The sequence below is a fragment of the Diabrotica undecimpunctata genome, chromosome 7 (genome assembly GCF_040954645.1).
Source record: "Diabrotica undecimpunctata isolate CICGRU chromosome 7, icDiaUnde3, whole genome shotgun sequence".
NCBI classification, from domain to species: Eukaryota; Metazoa; Arthropoda; class Insecta; order Coleoptera; family Chrysomelidae; genus Diabrotica; species Diabrotica undecimpunctata.
This window is the reverse complement of record NC_092809.1, coordinates 132,140,074-132,162,334: the sequence shown is the minus strand read 5'-3', so window position 1 is coordinate 132,162,334 and position 22,261 is coordinate 132,140,074. Positions and strand designations below refer to the sequence as shown.

General features: G+C 33.6%; 1 protein-coding gene across 1 annotated transcript; it reads left to right on the top strand.

Annotated features, from left to right (window-relative positions):
* Positions 1-725: 725 nt before the first annotated feature.
* Positions 726-20,893, top strand: MRG15 (mortality factor 4-like). Its single transcript, XM_072538230.1, has 4 exons — positions 726-999; positions 1,052-1,248; positions 11,857-12,180; positions 17,673-20,893. Exons 1-4 carry the CDS (start codon positions 854-856, stop codon positions 17,984-17,986), a joined length of 981 nt encoding a protein of 326 aa, XP_072394331.1. The 5' UTR covers positions 726-853; the 3' UTR covers positions 17,987-20,893.
* The last annotated feature ends 1,368 nt before the right edge of the window (positions 20,894-22,261 follow it).

Genomic DNA, 22,261 nt, shown 5'->3' with positions numbered 1-22,261 from the left:
TTAAAAAATATATAGAAAATACTGGGACTGTGGTTCATAATTATACCTGTACAAACAGTTAAGTATTGCTGAGGTACCAAGAAATTTAGAAAATCAAAACGAAACAGTAGTTGAAAATTCCCGCGGTCTTAAAAATTTTGAAAATAAATTAATTCCGTTCGTGCTAAATTTCAATGTTATCAAGAACTAGAGAAGGAGATGCGGATAGACGAGCGGAATATTATTATGAAATTATAGAGGGGGCCAATGCAGACAGACAATTAAAAAAAAACATTTTATTTAGCAAATTCAAAATTAAAGGGTTTGGTCTACAAAAAAGCCTGTTATTATTGAAATCAATACCCAATATCGTCGAAAAGTAAATGTCTGGTTAGGAATTTTTAGATACAATATTATTGGACTCTTTTTCTATGAGGAAAATTTAAATTCATAAAGTTTTTGCAGTTGCTACAAGAAGAGATTTTACCGAGACTTGCAGATGCAGATACCCTGCGCACAATAACTGGGACGGAACTGGATAAAGAATTCCTTAAAAACAGTTTTAATAATTGTTTGATTGGACTGAACTGTAGCATTAAGTGACCTCCGAGATCTGGAGAAGCACAAATCGGGAGAGAACGTACGTAAAATTCCAATCATCAAAAATATTATTTTGTAGATTGGCTAAGCTGTAAAACCAAAAGTAACATTTTGACATTTGACAGTGACTTTACCGCGACAGAAAACAAAAAATTATTTTGTTGTTGACTGTTTGTGAGCACTATCAAATTCACTTCGCGGTTTGTTTTAGGTGTAAGGCCTAAAGTGTTTCTTTTCCAAGTTCTAAAATCTATACATAACGTCTTCCTCAACTATGCCTCCGAAATTAAAATTCTCCGAGGGAGAAAAAGTATTATGTTTTCACGGCCCTTTAATTTATGAAGCGAAATGTTTAAAATCAACCATTACCAAAGAAAAACAAGTCAAATATTTCATACATTACGCCGGCTGGAACAAAAAGTAAACACGTTGTTCCTAAAAAATTACTTTTTTATTAATAAATAAATTTTAGTTGGGATGAATGGGTTCCTGAGAGCAGAGTATTAAAATATAACGAAGCCAATGTAGCTAGGCAGAAAGAAGTTCAGAAAGCACACTCGGCACAACAAGGTAAGAAAAAGGTTACTAAGAAGAATGCCGTTGCCAAAAGTGAAGCATCAAAAGATAGTGACTCTAGAGCAAGTACTCCGGTAGCTGAAGTTGGCAAAGGCAAGTAGTACACAGTTTTTGTTGTATGTAGAAATTCTAAAACTTCCTTTTTACCAGCTGAAATTAAATGGTATGCAAGTGATGCTATATATTTATTATTGCAAGACATTATTGGGTAAAATGCTTGGTTTGAATGATACTTTGTGCACATGTGAGTGTTTTTTAATAAAATTTCATAGAGGATTATGTAGAAAAATGATAATTTTGCTCTAAATGAAATAATGCCATCTGTGGGTTGAGATGGGGGTAATTGTTAACTCATCATAATGATTTTCATAAATGCACAACAAAAATGGTATCTCACTCATTAATCCACTGAAAAGATGTAATAACTTTAATTAACCTAAGTTAACAGCTAGATTGGGTAATTTACCAGTAAACATTTTGTTATTCAAAATCAACTTCATTAGGGAAATTTTAATTGTAAGATTGTGAAATCATATCTGTTCTAATCCTCAATATTTATGTCAAAGAGGAATGAAAGAAAATCCACAATGCCACTGAAAATTTACGTATTTTATTTAGAGGTATTATTTGTTTTACATTATAGTGATATAAGTAAATATAAGTCTTTGAGAAGAGAATGCCCATGGGATTAGATCAATTTTTTTTTTCAAAAAGTTATAAACTTTTACTTTTTTGACTTGGGATGAACAAATTATCATATCTTAGCAAAAAATGGGCTGATCCGGTTTCAGAAAATCTCCTTTTTTGGGCATTGAAAGAGTTTTAATGTATTACATTAAAAACCATTATGCAAGCATTTTTACACAAAATAATTATTTAGCTAGTATAAATTGGGAGGGACTGTTTCTTAATGGTACAGTTGATAGTGGTCATTTTTATGATATAATTTACTCACTGATAGAACACTTTGTTCCACTAAAGAAATATAAAAGCTCTACCTTCCCCTCTTGGTTCCAATCAGAGCTGCGTAACCTAATTATATGTAAAAAAACAGGCCCACAAACTATTTAAAATTAGTGGTAGGCAAAATGATTATGACCGATTTGTGACTTTAACCCCTTAACGTACACATTAATTTTGAAGTTATGGTCAAAAAATGATCGAATTTTTTTTTTAGTAAAAATGTTTTGTTTTGGTTATAATTGAATAAAAAAAATATTTTCAGTGGCGTAAAACCTTTACTTTTCGTGGAGGGGGGGTGTATGCAAATCCGTTAAAATTTAAAAATTTTGTTCAGACGAAATACTTTGAATAGGTAAATAGTAGTATGATTTATATGAACAATACAAATATTCCAACATATTTTATTGACACACACACACACACAATATTGTATTTTAGATGAATTATAATGAAATTTAGTAAAACAAAAAACATACACATTACTCTAACCTACCGAATATTAGATGCAAAATTTACTTACCAAACAATATAATAATATGTTGAAAATAAGGCACAAATTAGTTCAAATGCAAAAAACAATAAATATCGACTTCAGACGACTTTACACCGGCAAGACAGAAGGCTTGTATCAAAACAAAAGTTCGACAATAATATCGGTTATAATTGATGATGATTGCAAATTACAAGTTATAAGATAACAAATATATTTTAAAGTAACTCAATACTGACTGAGCCATCTATTTTATAATAGAAAAATAATTTAGATATATGCTTACATATGTCTCTTTATACAAATATCCACTTTGCAAGGCTTGAAAAATTTTATGGATGAAATTTAACCTGCGCCCGTGTCCCAGAAGAGCGCGTACAAAATTACCAGTAAGGCGCGCCTGTGTCTGAGACGGGCAAGTATGTTAAGGGGTTAAGAAACCGGTGTGAAATTTTAAGAGCAGACTGTCAGAAACAGTATTTAGATGGGATACAAAATAACATTTCCGATAATCCAAAATATTTTTGGTCTTACATTAAAAGCAAAAAAATGGGTATAATATACCATTCAGAATAGTCTATAACGGTAGAGTTGGTTTAAATGTCAAGGACTCTGCCAATATGTTCGCAGAATATTTCTCATCAGTCTACTCAGATGAACAACCAGATACTTTACCTTTTTTAGTTTTGACAGTTCAATGAGTTCTATAATACTTACAGCAACTTAGGTCTATGATACTATTGCAAGTTGTAAAAACCGATTATGTTCAGGGCTGGATGGAATCCCAGCCCATTTTCTGAAAAAATATATATGTGTACTTACAAAACCAATTTTATTTATTTTTAACAGATCACTCGGTACTGGTAGCTTTCCCAGTTCTTTAGAAGAAAAGTTTTTTAAAGCCGATTTTTAAATCGGGTGCAAGGAATGATATATCAAACTATCGAGCTGTCTGTAATCAGTCAGAGCTGCTTAAGTTGCTTGATTGTTTGTTAGTAAGAAACTGACATGGAATTTTAGAGGCATTTTTAATCCTGAACAATTTGGCTTTATAAGAGGGAGGTCAACAGATGCCAACCTAGTTTTGTATGTCAATCATATATATAACAGCTTTGAAGAGGGATTCCAGGTTGACTCAATCTATACTGACTTTTCCAAAGCATTTGATTGGGTCAACCATGTGGTCCTCTTACAAAAAATAAGAGCTTTGGGTATTTTGGATCCCCTTCTTCAGTGGATTTCAGAATTTGTTAGTGGCTGTACGCAGGCAGTTAACTTAGGAAGTGACATTTCAATTGAAATAACAGTTCCTTCAGGCATGCCACAAGGCTCCCATTGTGGCCCTGTCTTTGTTTACATTTAGATAACTTTATTGTTGTCTCGTTAGGCCCATTCTGGAGTTTGGATCAGTTGTTCAGTTTTGTAAAATGTTTAGATAAGTACATTTTCTTTGGGTGCCTGAAAAGTATTGAAAAAAACAGATATGTTTATTATTTATTTATGTAATAATTAGCCTTTTGAGAATAAACCCCATTCTGATAGATTACCGATGTGTATTGGAGTGTTAATCCTAAACAACGGAAGTTGCTCAGGTGGCCGGGGATCGATTTTTACATGTTGTAAATTTGTTTTTTAATGCTGTCATGGAATCGACATTTTCTTTGATAAAGTAATTTATTTATTTAAAAGAATACTGTGTAAAATGGCAGCACAAGTGTTTTAAAAGAAAAAAGAAGGCGAGGACTCCTTTTATAAACTGTGGTTTGTCATTGGTTTGGCGCCAACATTGGCTCCAACACAGTTTTGTCGGTACACACATTCGACGAATGCTGTTGGGGCCAACGTTGGCCCCCATGTGTGGAGCCGGCGTTAGCTTATTTCTTCTCCTTTATTATCTTCTGTACGATGATCGTTATTATACACACGAAACCATGTTTGGGTTCTTTCCGCAAAAAGCTTAAATATAGCGTCAATATCTAAATTCCGACTAAAAATGGACTCTGATTGTTCTTTCCCGTGGCCCCTCAATTATTAATGAGGTAAAGATTCTGATAGCAGACACATAGACTGATGACAACGGTGAAGATTTGATTTAACCTATTAATGGTCATAGCTCTGAAAACGAAATATTTTTTATAATTTTTTTTGTATACATAATTGTTTAATTTTCTAATTGGAGGGTAAAAATAGATAAGTTCTAGGGTGTAGTTTCAATATTTAATTGATATTCGTTAAAAAAAAATATTGAAAAAAGTTATCAAAAAGTTATTTGAACAAGCATTGGGAATTACAATATTGCAATATTTTATTTACTGCTATGTGATATTATTCCTAAATGGTTCTCTAATCATATCATATCAATAAAATTTGAATTGTTTGTAATAAAATTTTATGACCACTCATTATACTTTGGTGTGATTCATAAAGTGAATGTAACAGAGCAGTTTTTGTGTTGCATCAGAGGGTTTTTTATTATCGTAATATAAAAAAGCAAGTTAGACATTGGTGGGTTAGTTTCAATTTATTAGTATTGTTATTTGTGCTAAAGCGAGTTCTTAGTATTGAAATATTTTGTGTGCTAAATGAAAATTTCTAAAAGGAAAATGTAATGCTAAGTCTAATATTTATTATACAAATACGGAGAATATGTTTCTATTTCAAGCAATATTAGAAAAGGATTCTGATTTAGAGGAAGCAGATGAAATAGATGCGGTGTATGTATGCACATAAGTATTCCTCTCCGCCAACAGAAAAGACATTTTCCAAAAAGGAACAAATTCAACTAAATCTTAGTGGGAAAACGCCTTTTGGAGTGTTCTTTATTTTTTGATAACACTAAATGCATAAAATAGTAAATTATGGCCTGTATAAAGTAAATACTGAGAAAAAACTGAGTCGGTCAGATAGCGAAGCGGGGCAGGCGGCCGACTCTCATTCGCTTCACTGTCGAATGGTTAAGTGGATGTGCGTTCAAGCCCTGGCTCATTATACAGAAAAATAAAAAAGGCTAACGCAGCAGTTTAAAATTATAAAACGAATCTGCTTTGCTCCTCCATAGGTTCCTACCGGAAGGGCGTGGCGCCTAATATACCGATATATATATATATATATATATAATATATATATATATATATATATATATATATATATATATATATATATATATATATATATATATATATATATATAAGAATAAGAAAAAAGAAGTACTTGTGACTCGTTTGGAACAAATATATAACTGTTTTGGATGGGTTGGAGTCAATAATAGGGCTATTGGTTAACTATTTTTTTATTCTCGATCTTTCAATTGTGTTTACAATTATTATCAAGAGCTAAAAAAGACAAAATACTTACAAGGTTGAACTAAAAAGAAAAAAACAATTTTTGTTAACTTACCAAATAAAAATTAGTTTGGTAAGTAAAAATCACTGCTTACATGTAAGCAGTGATTTTTACTGAGAGAAAAAAGACAAAGAAGGTGGCTACTTCATCTATTTATTGAAGACGTTTCGGTTTCTAATCAGAAAGCATCATCAGTTCATCTAAAACAAACAATATGAAAAACCAAACATCCATAGAAAAGTTATTATAAGTGTGTTACCTTAAAAACATGTAGCAGTCAATGATATTAAATATGTAAAGAAGCTTACGACAATAATGGACATTATAAGATTGTGTTGTATACACAATTAATTGAAACTAAATACAGTTTACAAATTGACTCAAACTTAGCACAGCAAAAGACCATGTGATAATTGTACATGTATATAAAAATTAAGTAAAAAAGCTTAAGTAAAAAACATTAATTTGCAGAGAACTAACAAGATCATAAGATCACTTCCAACAGTATATTATTAGTTAAATTTAATTTTAACTTTAGGTAACATTATTAAATTGATTAAGATTGAAATATAGTAATATTTAAAAATATAATGAGGTTACCACTCTTAGATTCTTAGCTGCTGCCGGTTAAATCCGGTTAATCGAAGGGAATCCCTTCAATTACTTAGAAATATTCTGATTGAGAATTCCTATCCATCCTATCTCATTAATAAATACTTTTATTTACAAAGCTATGGTTCCTCTTTAAATGACATACCCAATGACCAACTTAATTAGTCTTAGAACTAAGAATCTGTAAGAGAAAGTTATTAGTTATCACACCTAAGACTAATTAATGCAAAAAAGTAAAAATGAAAAAAAGTGAAAATTTGAAAAAGTGAAAAAGTCCCAAAAATTTCGGAAAAAAAGTGTAATTTCTACTATGTCGATTTCGTCCAAAATGTGATAGAAGTGTTTGTCGTGGTGACTTCGGGACGAATCAACAAATACATGTAACGAAATATCAACACAAAGCAAGTCGAAATCAAAAAGTCGATGAGACCTAAAGTGTAGTGTGTTATTTTTATAACAAAAATATTTCAAAGTCAATAAAGAAATAAAATACTAAAAATATTTCAAAGTCCCTAAAAGAGAAATAAAATAGTAAAATTATTCTTTTCGGTCTGAAAATATTTCAAAGTCCCTGAAAGAAAATAAATATTAGAAAAATATCCTGTTATTTTAGATCCGAAAATATTTCAAAGTCCCTAAAGGAAAAGAAATAATTTGTCAGAAAATATCCTAAGTCAAAAAAGCTGAAATAAATACAATTTAAATACAAATTAGACTAAGTCTCGCTAGAGAACTTAGAAAAATCCTGAAATAAAAGGATAGCGGTTAGGTGCAATAAAGAGCAGAGTTTCTGGGAACTAAATCAACCAGAAGGTCTCTAATGCCAAGAAGCCTGGTTCTGCGAAGCCCTGTTCAGACCAGAACAGACTTTTGGCCTTCGTGCACCTATACTTATATGAAATTAAGTAGGTCAAGTGCTCCATGGCGCTCTGCCATTGCCAGTGCTCAATCTCGGGCAATACTATTGGCTGCAATTATGTTGCCATTTGACCAATCGTAAAGCTGGAATTGAGCTTCAATTTCGGCAATACTATTGGCTGCAATTAAGGTTGCAATTTGACCAATCGTAAAGCCGGAATTGAGCTATTGGCTCAAGAAGTGACGACAAGCAAAGAAATAAATATTGAGGAGGAAGAGGTCAAGGAAGCATTAAGGAAATTAAAAAACAGAAAATCACCTGGTGAGTACAGAATACCAAACGAACTCCTAAAGTACGGAGGACCAGATCTGACCAAACAACTACTAAATTTATTGAGGAATTAATTTATTAAACACAACACTAAAATTAACAACCAAAGTGATAATAAATAAATTGAGTGAAATTCTAGCAGAACACTAGCAGAAGAACAACAAGGTTTTACGTCGAGAAGACCCTGCACCGACGCTATATTTATAATGAGGCAAGTGCAAAAGAAATCATTAAAATACAACAAACCCGCATATCTACGTTTCGTGGACCTTAAGATGGCATTTGACCGGATCAAATTAAAGGATCCACTTATTATGTGCAAGAGAGATACCTCTAGGAATAATCAAAATGATCGAAAATATCTACCAATACAACACAATAAAAGTAGAAGAAGAAGAAGAACTAACCGACCCGATTGAACCTGGCAATGGGATAAGACAGGGAGATTTCCTGAGTCCTCTATTAATCAACCTGATTATGGATGAAATAATTAAAAAGTAAGAACTAAGAAAGGATACCAAATGGGAGAAAAACAACTTAAAATAATCTGCTATGCAGACGACGCAATACTACTCTCCAAAGTGAAACGTGGATTCCATGATTTACAACGTATGCTGCACCAATTTAATATAACCGTCAGAAAATTTAATATGTGAATTTCCTTAAAAAAGACACAATGCATGGATAACAGCAAGATGTAAATTATAGCTGGAAGGTCAGATAATAGAACAAGTGGTGGAGTTTAAATATCTAGGCATCACATTATCTAGCTACGGAAAACAGAAGTGGAAGATCAAGTGAGTAGAGCAAACAGAGCCGCAGGTTGCCTGCATTAAACAATATGGAGAAATAAAAATATCGGGAAAGAAATGAAAGACAGAATTTACAAAACAGTCATCAGACCAATAATAACATATGCGGCAGAAACACCACCTGACACAGAGGGACAAAAAGGAGGTTAGAAACAGCAGGGATGAAAACACTTAAAAAAATTGATGGTAAGGCACTATGGAACAGAGCTGGAAGTACAGATATACGACGTAGATGCAAGGTGGAGAACATCAAGGACTGCGTAAGAAATAGAAAAGTACATTGGAACGATCATATAAGCCGAATGACAAAAAATCGAGTAGTAAAGACGGCAAAAGACGGTTCCCCAATAGGAAGACGATCAGTAGGAAGACCATATAATCGATGGAAGGACAACTTACTGAAGGCAGATTGAGAAACAGACAGAGTCATGTCTACATAAAAAGAAGAAGAAGCTTAGAATGTAGAAATAGATGCTGTTGTTACTTTTAAGGTAGAAGCTACACTGCGACGACTGTCTATTGTGCGTATCTTTCTCGCCTTTTCTAACGTTTTCTCAGAGCAGCTTACGAATTCCTATTTCTCTCACTAAGTTTAGAATATCTAGAGACTTTATGTTAGCTAAATCCACTTATCTTATGTGCTCCCGGACGAATAGAGTTCTTTAGAGCACGGCGGGCAGTTTGAACATATATCTATGAAAATCATTTCACACCAAAACCCACACCTACTACTTTCAATGTCGTTCAAGGTGATTTCTCAGTTGAAAATGTACATATTTATTATATTCTTTTCTTTTTTAAGAAATAGTCTATTTGATAACGAGTGTACATCCTGTAATTCATTAAGGAGCAATATTTTGTGTTTTGTAAAAATTGTAGAATTAAAATATTTACATACATTAATGAAACTCCCTGTATATATTTTGTTGTCTTTGTGCACCCTTTTTTTTCAATTAATTATTTTATCGCAAACATAAACATATAAACATCTTGACCGGTCTATTGTGAAATACCAATGGTGCACAGATTTGTACAAATAAAAATCCGTTCATAAGCTTGCTTTAATTACAAATGTCATTAATAATTGAAGTTTGTTTCTAATTACGCTGTCAAAAAAAGTGCCCGAAAACATGAATTCTTTAAATACGGATTTAAGTGGTAAATTTTTATTTAGTATTTTATACTAGTATCGAGAGTATTATGACTACTACAGTTAATTGAAGACTTGAGTATGAAAAGCTGTTACAAACAACAAATTTTTATATCGGTGCAAAAAGCCTGTACTTTATCAGAAAACATTAAAATTGGTTATTGCCAGTTTATTGTAATTTTATAAATTATCAACACCGAGAAGTAGTCAGATAAGATTTATATGCTTTTTCAATATTAATGACAATATTTTTGAAAAAAAGGTATATGTATCTACTTTTCATCCCAAAGTATGTATATATGAAAATATATACGTCTACGATAAACCCATTTGTTGACGAGTTTATCGTAGACGTTTTCTCATGATTCTTAACCTTTTCTTTATAAGGCATTTTGTTTTTGTCCTAAGAAATATAAAACTGATGAGATTGAGCTGTTCATGTTTGTGTAATTTTTGTTTGCAGGGTTTTGTTTTTTCTACGGCTATATAAACGCTTTTTAGTATAATTTCATTGAAATAATGATTGGTTAAATCGGGTCAATTTTGTGAAACATAGTTCTTAATGTGACGATTTATTAATTCGTGCAGAGTACATGGTCTTGTGTAGTATGGATCCAATTTTTCGCAGATCATCTTGCCATCGTGTAGGTGGTCTTCCTCTGTTTCATTTATCTGTTCTTGGTCTCCATTCGGTTAACTTGCGTATCCACCTTCCATCCTTCATCCTTGTCGCGTGGCCAGCCCGTATCTCTTTCAATCTGCAAGTTCTCTCCACAACATCTGTAACTCTGGTTCTGTTTCATAGGTCTTTTCTCATCTTGTCTTTGATTGTTACTCATATCATTGAACGCTCCATCCTCCTTTGTGCTATTTTAGTTTTGAGGTATTGTTTTTTGTTAGGGACAGTGTTTCCGTTTGAGATTAATCGGTATGTTATCGTCTCTAAATAGAGCTCGACGCTTTATATGCTGCTCATCCATGTACTATTTTTCTTGATACGCTGCTCATCTATGTGCTATTTTTCTAAATTCCATTCATTTCGGTTGTTCCATTGTCGTTCTCTTGTTCAAAGTTCTTTGGAGCTCATTGATTTTCTTAATCCTTCCATCCATGTTTCCTTCGGTTTTCCTGTCTTCTGTCTTCCTGTCTTCTGTCTTCCTGTAGGTGTCCATGCGAGTACTTGTTTTCTATTCGCTATACATACTCGTACCATACGAGCTGCTTTTGTTGAATGCCATCCATTATTGTACCTTCTATTCCCATGCGATCCCTGATTTCTTCATTTCTTGCCCTCTTCTTTCTCGAATTTCCTCAACCTGCTTCTTATTACATCCATTACTGTGGCTTCTATCTTTTTTCGGCATCTCTCTGGTAATCGCCACGTATCAAATCCGTATAATAGCTTACTTTTTAACAGAGTTTCTTCTCTTCTTTGTTATATTCTCATTCCAGAGAGTTCCGTTAAGGCATCCTATAGCCTTCCTAGTTTGTATTATTCTGGTGTTAATTTCTTAATCATGTGTTCCTTCTCGATTGAATATTGTTCCTAGATACTTGTATTTCATCAACAGTTCTTATCTCCTTGTTATCTAGTATAAGATTTGCTGTGCCTGTTGGTTAATCCCCATATCCGATATTCTTCAGCCAACTTCCTTGTCATGTATTCCATATCTTACTTATCGTTTGCTGTGACGTGACGCAGTGTTGAAGAAATGCAGTAACCTTGACATAACCCTTTCAACCCCTAGTTTTGTAATGCACTTATGAGCGTGTGATTTATATTGGCATCTCGAAGTACTTCTTAAAGTTGTGTTATTGGCTCTGTATCCTAGGTCTTTTCCACATCAACAAAAGTTATATGTACTTCCTGATTTTTACTGTTTTCTTTTCTATGATCTGCTTCAAACAAAACGCATAGTCAGTATAGTTAGTTTTTCTCTTTTATTATGTGCTTTTGTGGTATAACTCATTTGGTTAGATGGATATACCGTTGCGCCATCTAGAATTACTTCTACTTATTTGATATGTCTAGTTCAGACACCAAATGGTGCGATATATCATGAATTAATATTCATAGATTTCTTTAAATATCTTTAAAACTCCCGTCAACAAACTGTATATAATCGTTAAATATATTTTAAAGGCACAAAGAAAAAGGAAGTTACAACACCATCCAGTGGTCAAGATTCCAGTTCGGACGTTCCTAAAAAGAAACGAGGACGTCTGGATCCATCCGTCGAAGCTGAAGAGCAATATCAAAGCAAAGTCGAAGTGAAAGTAAAGATTCCGGATGAATTAAAGCCGTGGTTAGTTGACGACTGGGACGTCATTACGAGGCAAAGGAAATTATTCAATTTACCAGCTAAAAATAGTGTAGATCAAATTTTGGAAAATTATTTAACTTATAAGAAATCGACGAAATCGAATAATTCGAGTAAGGAGTCCGCTACAATTGAAATTATCAAAGGTGAGTAAAGCGTTATAGGGTTTACGCCCAATTCGATATGTAATGTTTTTGATATTTTATGTATATACACAAAAATAATGTAATATCTTAGGTGATCGATATCTTATATTTTGTCTTTAGTATGTCCATAAGGTTATTGTGTGGCTAGTCATATTCTTTGTTATATCTATCTGACAAACAATTTGTTTGTTATCTAGTGTTGGTGTATGTACTGCCTTCATTTTATGCATTTTACTTTTTATCTAACCCAATTTAGATAAGTTCTGTCGTCTGCGGCCTAGTCATCCCATAATTATCATTATCCGTACAATTATCCCTATGTGATGTCTACTTCACTAATTAAATATCTATGGAGGCTTGATTCATACCGATATTAGGACTTTTCACAAAGAAGTGTTTTCTCATTAAGATATCTCATATTTAAGAAAGGAGATAGAAAACGATGCGAAAACTACAGAGGAATAAGCGTAATATCATCAATAGGAAGATTATATGGGAAGATACTGCGAGAAAAGATAGAGCAAGCGATAAAAGGCAAAATCGGAGAGGATCAGGCAGGCTTCACGGCAGGAAGATCATGCATAGACCACATATACACACTGGAACAACTGTTGGAAAAGAAAAAAGCAAAAAATAGAGATATACACTTGGCATTTGTGGACCTGAGAAAGGCGTATGACTCTGTACCAAGGTCAGAACTATGGGAGGCAATGTACAAATTAGAAATAAAGACGGAACTCATAGAAGCTACAAAAGCTCTGTATAAAGAAAATAAAGTGTCCATTAAAATGGGAACAAGAATCATAGGAGACTTCACCACAACAAAAGGGCTCCTGCAGGGTTGTTCCACATCTCCAACCCTATTCAAAATATACTTAGAGAAAGCCTTGACTACATGGAAAAGAAAATGCGAAGGCATGGGAGTACCGGTACGGAACGAATACCTATATACATTAAGTTTTGCAGACGATCAAGTAGTGATTGCACAAGACCAAGACGACCTCAGCTACATGATGAAGAAACTACAAGAAGAATATACCAAGGCTGGCCTAGATATTAACCTCGCGAAAACAGAGTACCTATCTACAAGTGAAGAAGACATAGAAGATCTACAGATTGATGACAACGTAACAATCAAAGGAAAGGATAAATTCAAATACCTGGGGTTTATAATCACGAAAAAGGCAACAACAGAGGAAGAAATTACACAAAGATTAGGACAAACAAGAACAGCAATCCGACAACTTAACTCAGTATGGTGGGATAGACACCTAAATATGAAGACAAAAACGCAGATTTATAAAACATTAGTGCGAAGTATTATGACATATGGGGCTGAAAATTGGATCATAAACAAGAAAAACAGCAGTAAGATAGTAGCAACAGAGATGGAATGCCTGCGAAGATGCTGCAGAGTAACAAGAATGGATAGGAGAAGTAATGACGAAATAAAGCAAAGAACATCAATAGAAACAGACATACTAACATATATAGAACAAAAAAGACTAAAGTGGTATGGACATGTAAGAAGAACTAGCGACAGCAGATGGATAAAGAGAATAACCGAATGGAGCCCCATAGGAAGGAGGAAAAGAGGACGACCCCGAAAATCCTGGAGGAACGAAGTAGACGACGCCATGAGTAAGAGAGGACTAAACGATGGAGAATGGAACAACAGAGAGAGATGGAAACGGTTGAGCCAGGGGAGGCAGTGAATACTGTAGAATCCCTAAATATATATATATATATATATATATATATATATATATATATATATATAGTGTTTTCTAATTATCGACTATTCGTTTTCTGGGTTTGAACCGTATCTTGTCTAGATGACCTATTCATTATTTCATTTCTTGACATTTTTCTTCAGTTTAGCTTCTTTATGAACAGGAAAGATCGCTGTAGGCTGTTTAGCGGTGGCCTAGATTTCTACAGTCGAAATAATACTGAGAGGCAACAATCCGTCAATAAACAAGCAAAATTGTGTATATAAAGGAAGAAGAAGAGATAATACTGCGCTGGTTCTGGTCTCTGCCTGTCGTAAAAGGCGACTAATGGGATGGAACGAGAGATCGAGAGCCATCTACCAACGTGTCAGGATCGCATAAAGGAACGCAAATACCTGTTATGCAAGTAGCCAGAAGACTAGAAACATTCACGCTTACCACATATGGTCTTTCAACAAACTTGTTAGAATTTATTTATATGGAAAAACAAAACGTATTTATGCAAATAATTTGAATGTGGATTACAGACTTTCTATATTTTGATGTAATGATATATCATTACAATGATAAACAAGATTGTTTACAGTTACCATAATTTTAACGGGACATAAATAATATTCAAATGACAAATATTAATTTGCTTATATAATTAGTTCGAATTTAGAAATAATTATCAACATTAGTATTTTCAACTAATGTAGAAACCACAGTTAGAATGCAGTGCAGGTAAGATAGACAATGTATTTCTTATGAGAGAACGGTCGACCACGTTGCCGGTTTGCCCCGAGCGGCGCATCAGGACCGGATTTAAGAATCATAGCTGGAATATACGCGCACACACCAATTGCAACAACAGTTGTATAAAAGACTATCATTATTGTTTCAAATAAATCATAATTCAATCATCCATGTATAAATAAGAGAGTTACATTGTCGGACTAAACAATAACATGAAGAAAAATAATATAAAAAAGTAAAATATATCAAAAACTCATTGTCGATCGCTTATCTATATTTATCAATTTTCAATAGCTTCCATTGTGAACATAGTCTTTGGGAAATAAAGATCATAAAGTCATTAGGAGAAGCGAATCAGTTTTAATTCCCATTGTCCACTCAAACAAACATGTCTCTTTGCTGATTTGAATACTGACTTTTAGACCAAAAACTTGTTGGCAAAAACTATGAAAGCTCAAAAAATGTTATTTCAAATCCTTAGTAAAAGGTATATAATAAAATACCCAAACGGGCTATATCACAAATACATTACAGAACTTTTTCGGAATGTAAATTCCATCATCAGTGTAACAAATTATACATGCTATGAGCCACTAAAATATATGGGTGAAAACCCTTTAAATGTTATTAATGTATAGATATGTTACATTATATGTTATTATAAATTAGGATGTTTAAGTTACCGTTGGAATTGGTAATATGGCAACGTATGGCTCTACATCGGTTACATGGTCCTGAGACAAAGTGTCTTCGAGGACCTGTTGATAACAACAAGTTGGATAGAGACAAGTACGACAAGTACAAAATTGAAACAATTGCGGAAAAATATGGCGTTAAGATTTTGCGACTGCCGTCTTACCATTGCGAGCTGAACCCGATTGAGATAGTGTGGAGTCAAGTGAAAAGGTATGTGGCTTCAAACAACGTCGATTTTAAAGAAAAACTAGTAGAACGGTTGATCAAAGAATCTTACCAACCCGTATCTAAAGAGCAGTGGCATAATTATGTGAATCACGCCAAGAAAGTAGAAGAAAAAATGTTAGCGGTGAAAAATTTGCAGGAAGATATTGAAGCGGTGATAATTAATATAGATGATTCAACGGATGAGGACGATTTACATATGGATTGCGATTAGTATTAATTAAAGAGAAATATCTCAGATTTAATGCTCATTTGTTTTTTTTAATACTGTACGTACAGTACCTTTCAGTTATGATCTTCTTGTGTATTTTATGTATGTATATTTATCGTGTCGTATAGGGTAAACTACTTGAATTTTTTTTGTATATATTTATATAAGTATTTACGAGGTATTAGATATTTTATGTATACAGGCATTTTTTATACAATTAATTTGTTTTTTTTGTTTATTCTCTTATTTAACTCAGTTAAATTAGTAAGTAAAGATTTTTGAAACGAAGCGCGTATGGTCCTGATATATCAGTCTATAGCCAAACTACCATACACCTACCACTGTGCCGACATGAGCGGCATCGCTGCGCGCCGTAAGACCTACACTGCATTCTAACTGTGGCTTCTACTGTAGGTATAAATAATTAAATAAATCTATTTACTATCTTTAATGGGAGTTAACCACAACTTCAGTTTTAAAAAATATTTATATTTTGACGTATATTATTTTATATGGGATTAAACCACATTTGATGTTTTTTTTGGTGAAGTTTCTGACTGTTCTGAACTTTCTGTATTTAAGGTTTGTGTTATAATTGATTATAGATGATGTCTCTCTCTTCTTCTTTTTTAGGTGCCGTCTCCCGATCGGAGGTTGGATATCATCATCACTATCTTTACTCTATCTACTGCTGCTCTGAAAAGTTCTATATAACTGCATTTAAACCAGTGTTTAGACCAGAGAGATTTATCTCTCACCTGCTATTAATTTGTTAGTGTTGGTGTATTCTTATTGCTTGTTTTAGTATTGGTCACCAGATCCTGCTAAATTTATTAATATGCTTGCTACACATTTTTCATCATTTAGTAAGATAAGAGCTGCTTCTTTGATTTTTTGTTGTCTGTTTCTTTCATGACCTATTTTTCCGTGTCGAAGAGGAAGCTGATAGAAGATTTTAGGTTGAAAGAAGATTACCATGATAATTTTTGTGTGAACTTAGATATCTTCTCTTTCTGTAATAGTTTCTTCTGGTCCACTCTTATGACATAGGCCTCCCCTTGTGTTTTCCATGTTTGTCTGTTTTGAGCTATCTGGTATTAATTTCTTCTTTTCTTTAATGTCGTCGATTCATTTTTTTTTGTGCCTCCTATGTATCTTTTATGTATTAGTCTGTCCACTTCTCTTTGTTCTCTCTTGCCATATGCCCTGCCCATTTCCACTTAGATTTTGCGATGGCTTCGATAATATCTACTTTGATTTTTCTTCTTAGATCTTCGTTTATTTTATGATCTCTTAAGCTTACATTTACAGTGATTCGCTCAATAGCCCTTTGAGTTGTTCTAAGTCTATAAAAGTCACAACATGACTATACAACAAAGATGAAGATTTTGAAAACAATGGTCTTTTCCATTTTTTGTATGGGTTGGAGTGCTGGTCCTTAAAGGAAGTTTAAAAAAAGATGACTGAAATCGGTAAAGTCGTTGTCATTATCAATGCCATGACATGGGGAAATAGAGATGCATTTTTATATAATAGATTTTTTTCTGTTGCTCTTAAAATGGAATTCATTGTTTTTAATATCTTCACATTTTTATTTACTTGTATGACCGTTTTGTTTCTCTATATTGATTTGTTCCTTTTCTTAGATTTTTCTTTTCTCGATAGCTTCTCGAGTGGTTTATTATAATTTATTGTTTATTCGATTTTATTTTGGGACCGGTGTCTTTAATTGCTTCTTTTTGAACGATATTTGAATGATGCAGTATCTGGAAATTAAACACTAAACAATTTTAATTCGGAAACGTAGTTTTAGCTTAGACCTTACCAACTGTGTAACTGAAATATTTAATTTTTTCTAATATAATTGTATTTTTTTAAATTATTTCTAGGTATAAAAGAATACTTCAACGTCATGTTAGGCACTCAACTCCTTTACAAATTCGAAAGACCACAATACGCCGAAATCCTCCAGAATTACCCCGATAAGCCGATGTCAGACATTTACGGAGCAATCCATCTTCTACGTCTATTCGTCAAACTAGGTGCCATGCTAGCTTACACGCCATTAGATGAACGAAGCATACAATTACTGCTACAAAACGTACAAGACTTCTTGAAGTATTTAGTAAAGAATAGTGCACAGTTGTTTAGCCTTCAAGATTACGGGAATGCTTCTCCTGAATACCATAGGAAGGCTCTGTGATATCAGGACGAACTCGACTGGGATAGTTGCGATTAATGCAGCTCCGTATCCAAAGAATTTACATGTTGTTTTCGGGATGTAGTTTTAAGACAGAGTTATAGAGGTTTAACGCTAAGAATGAAATTACTTTCGGACGATGATGCGGAGCATCATTGTCAAATTTGATTATCAAACTGCCAATCAAAATGTCTTTATTTATTAAGTCATAAATTATTTGTAAGAATAAGTTAGCGGACGCAATCTTTCATCTAATAGCTTAATTTAATACAACATGTAATGAAATAGGAATTGATTTGAAAGTTTTTTTTTAATTTGAAAACCGGGGCTTTTCAAAAAGTAAGCATTGTATCAATTTATTCATACTCATCGAATAATTTATGTTGGCTGAAAAAAGTAACAGTGGTGGTTGTTGTTGTTTACTACATGATCAGTTAAGCTACACCGCTCAGTTTATAGCACATAATCACTTCTATGTGAAGCAATTCGATCTTTTATTCTACAGAAAGTTTGTCCAATATATGTCCAATTGCAATCTACACAAGGGATGCTGTACACAATACTGGAGACACTGGCTCTTGGTGTTTTGTCCTTAATATCAGATACAATTATATTAAGAGTTAAGGCAGATCTATTGGCAATTTTTACATCAATGACAGGTTTAAATAATCTAGAAAATCTTGGTAGTGTCTTTAATATATGGAAAAGAAGTTATATGTTCAATGCTCTGATCATCAGTTGACTCTGTAGAACTCACGTTTTCTATGGTACATTAAATTTCTTTCAATATTGGAGCTGATATATATTATTTTTTTTTAGCAAAGTTGGTGGGTTACCATAGTAACCATAGTACATGGTTTCGATCCTGGCTAACTGCTTATGAACCCAACTGAACTGCAGATCCAATGCTTACCGACATTGGCGCCAGTGACGTCAGAATTGGACTTTGTCTAGCCCAATCGTCCCATACTCTGCTGAAAATATTCCAATATATCACGTAAAAGTCTATTTGTCCTTTTAACTTTGACCTAATGTTATTAAGTTCTTTATCCTTGCTCTATCATCGGTGTTTTTATATATATTTTTTTATTTTGTCTCTATTTCATGGTTCTTCGAGGGCGCATGCGTCTTTTTTTCAGAGATTTTTTTTCCTTGATCTCTTGTGACGGTCGTTGTCTCGAAAATTTTTATTATATTTTCATGTTACCTTGTTTGTATTAATGGTAGTGTAACACCCAAAATTGCTCGTCTAAACGAGCTTATTGATAATTACATAACAAATTGAAAGATACGAGGGCGGTCCGATAAGTACTTAGCCTACAAAAAAAACTGGAAAAGTGGCCCAGTGACTTTTTCAAGTCAAGAAACAAGATGTGACACGGAACCAAATCTGGAGTATACGGTGGATGTGATAGCAGTCGTGTTCCAATTCTCCCAATTTGGCTATGGCGACGGCAGAGGTGTGAGCCGGTGCGTTGTCATGGTGGAAGAGAACTTTTTTCGTCGCCAAGTGGGGCCGTTTTTTCTGCAATTCGGTGACGAATCGGTCCAATAATTCGGCATAGGGGAGCCCTGTGATTCAGGTAACCACAGAAAACGGTGCCCATTACCTTTCCGGCTGATAGGACAGTCTTCGCCTTCTTCGGAGTACGTTCGCCGGATGAAGTCCACTGTTTCGTCTCTTAGGTCCCAGTGGATACTTGTGTTGTCCACGGCCTCGAAACGATACAAACTCCTTCGGATTGCGCTTATTATCCGGAGTAAGCAAATGTGAGAAAAGTATAAAAAGGATAAGCGATCCTGCGCTTAGGATATTTTTATGCTATTTCAAAAACTCTCTCTCTCTCAATCTATTGCGTGTTAGCGAGAAAGTTTAACTCCAGGTTCGTTCAATTCATCATCATCTTATATCATTGACTCAAGTGGTTTTTTATTGTCTCAGAAACCGTTCACCAGCAAAATTGGTCGATACGCCCAAATTGATCCACTAATTTAAGGCTGTCGTTGAAAACTGTTTACTTTACGATACCTATAGTATAAATAATATATCATGTACACAACCTTGTAACCAATCAATTTATTGTCTAGAACGATAGTTTGATGGATCTTTGCTGTCGTTTGCATTGAACATTAAAATTTTACTTGTTTTTCATTTGTCAGACATTTAGACCGTATATTTCATAACATTTCTCACTAATTAATTGGAGCGATTACTGCACAACTTTATAATCTACGAATAATCGATGGGAGGTAAAGATCTTCGGATATCATGTTGGCTACCATATTCGCTATCGTGACTTTATTGACAGCAGCTCTAAATAACGATGTAGTTGATTTTCCATACCATGGCCTTAGATTTTTCAGCCATGATGTTCGTCTTCTACCAGGACCACGATTACCTTAGATCTTTCCCAGAATGATCAGATGTAAAAGATCATATTTTTCAGGTTGTCTCATAATGTGACCGAAGTATTCCAGCTTGCGTTTCTTTATTATATTGACCAGTTGTGCTGTTTGGTTCAGCCGTCTAAGGACCTCCTCATTTCTAACTCTGTAGACCCAGCTTATTTTCAGTAGTCGTCTGTATACCCACATATAAAAGGCTGTCAAGCGTTTAAGGATAGCCTCAGTGAGATAAAGATCATGGACAACTAAATAAACCTCTTTCGGCCTCAATCTAGTTATTGTCTCCATAAGAACACTATTATCCTGTAAAGAAAAATATATTGGCCGAACATAAAAAAAAGCCTGGTATACCAATGCCCTGTTCACATTTTCATAAATTGTAACTTGTTTCGCAACATTGGCAGAAGTTTAACCAAATTTAACTTCAAGCTTCAAACATTTCACTCTTTATGTAATTACGATTTAAATGGGAATAAGCCACAATTAAAGGTTACAGTAAGTTTATTGATGTTTATTATTTAAATACACTATGGTTTAATTTTTCATTAACTTTCACTGTAGATAATAATCGCGTCCCACAAGCATATTCTAATAATACTTGTAAACAAATCTATTTGTATTTTTTATTCAGCTTATTATGGAGGTTATTTCATTTTTAGCGTGTATTTATTAATTTTTAAGAATAGTTTCCTCGCTTAGCCCATTGTTACGTGTTAATATAAATTTGTAAACGTTGCCAAATTTAGTTTAGTCTTTTTTCAGCTACTTTTTCAGTGCAAAGGTCATGTGTTTCTCTTTCTTCCTTTTCACATGTGTATTAATGTCCTTTTTTGGGGCAGGTAATTTTTTATTTCTATAAAGTCATCAGTATTTTTGAGAATAGGATTTGATGATTGCGTTTCAGAAGTTGAAAATTATTTTCGAATATATTTGATGACAAGCATAATATTGTAATGATTTTCCCCGCAACTGTTCCAAGAAAAACAAGTAAAATAGGGGAGGTAACTAAAGTAATAGTAAACTATTAAAACTTTTACAAAATTGTTTAAATACTGTTTACTATTTACTTTTTGGTAACTGTCACTGAAAACGTTCATGAATCGACTTTAATATTGTTTCTCTCTTCGTGCGCCCATTTCGATTATTTTGGACCATTCTATTAGACCAGCAGAGTCGCACAAACATATTGGTTATATTATTGACACATTTAAGTGCACACAGTTCGATTACTTTATTAAAAATCTTTCAGATAATGACATTTGAGGAGTGAAGTAAACAGCATCATCGCATATGTCGTTTAGTCCAAAATCTATCATAAATAAATCAATTACACTTACGGCTTTTGAGTAAAATTTAATAACTTCCATTAAATAATTACCTAACTTTTTTTGATGCCTTTAATGCAAATATTTCTTAATTACACGCATAATTATGAACGTTTTAGTAAACATTGCCATGTTCCAATTAGGCGATCATGAAATAAGTCTGTTTCAAGGCAATAAAAATTCCATTTCGATTTTATGAGTCTCTGTATGTTCTCAATTAGACTCCGATCCGGAGAAATTGCTTGTCACGGAGTAGATGGGATTATACTGTTATCCAACCATGTTCGTATATATCAGGAAGTGTGTGCTCAATGGTAATCGATAATACACTTTTCAGCTGTACTTAGGAAACTTTACTTTTTAATTGTAATATATAATAGTCTCCCGTTTTTTATACCGCTGTCGCGGCTTTGGGAGTATAGCAGGGTAGTCTGCTATATCTAGGGCCTACGGTATACAAGGAAGGTAACATGGCCAGTGCTACGCTTCAACCGTCTATTATTACCCCTGGTTTTACCCAAGGTACTCATTTTTATTCAGGCTGAGT

Excerpts from the sequence above, each read along its gene's own strand:
- MRG15 (XM_072538230.1), top strand. The coding sequence starts at position 854 with ATGCCTCCGAAATTAAAATTCTCCGAGGGAGAAAAAGTATTATGTTTT. Across the intron at positions 1,000-1,051 it reads TACGCCGGCTGGAACAAAAA|TTGGGATGAATGGGTTCCTG; the intron begins GTAAACACGTTG and ends AATAAATTTTAG. Across the intron at positions 12,181-17,672 it reads TACAATTGAAATTATCAAAG|GTATAAAAGAATACTTCAAC; the intron begins GTGAGTAAAGCG and ends AATTATTTCTAG.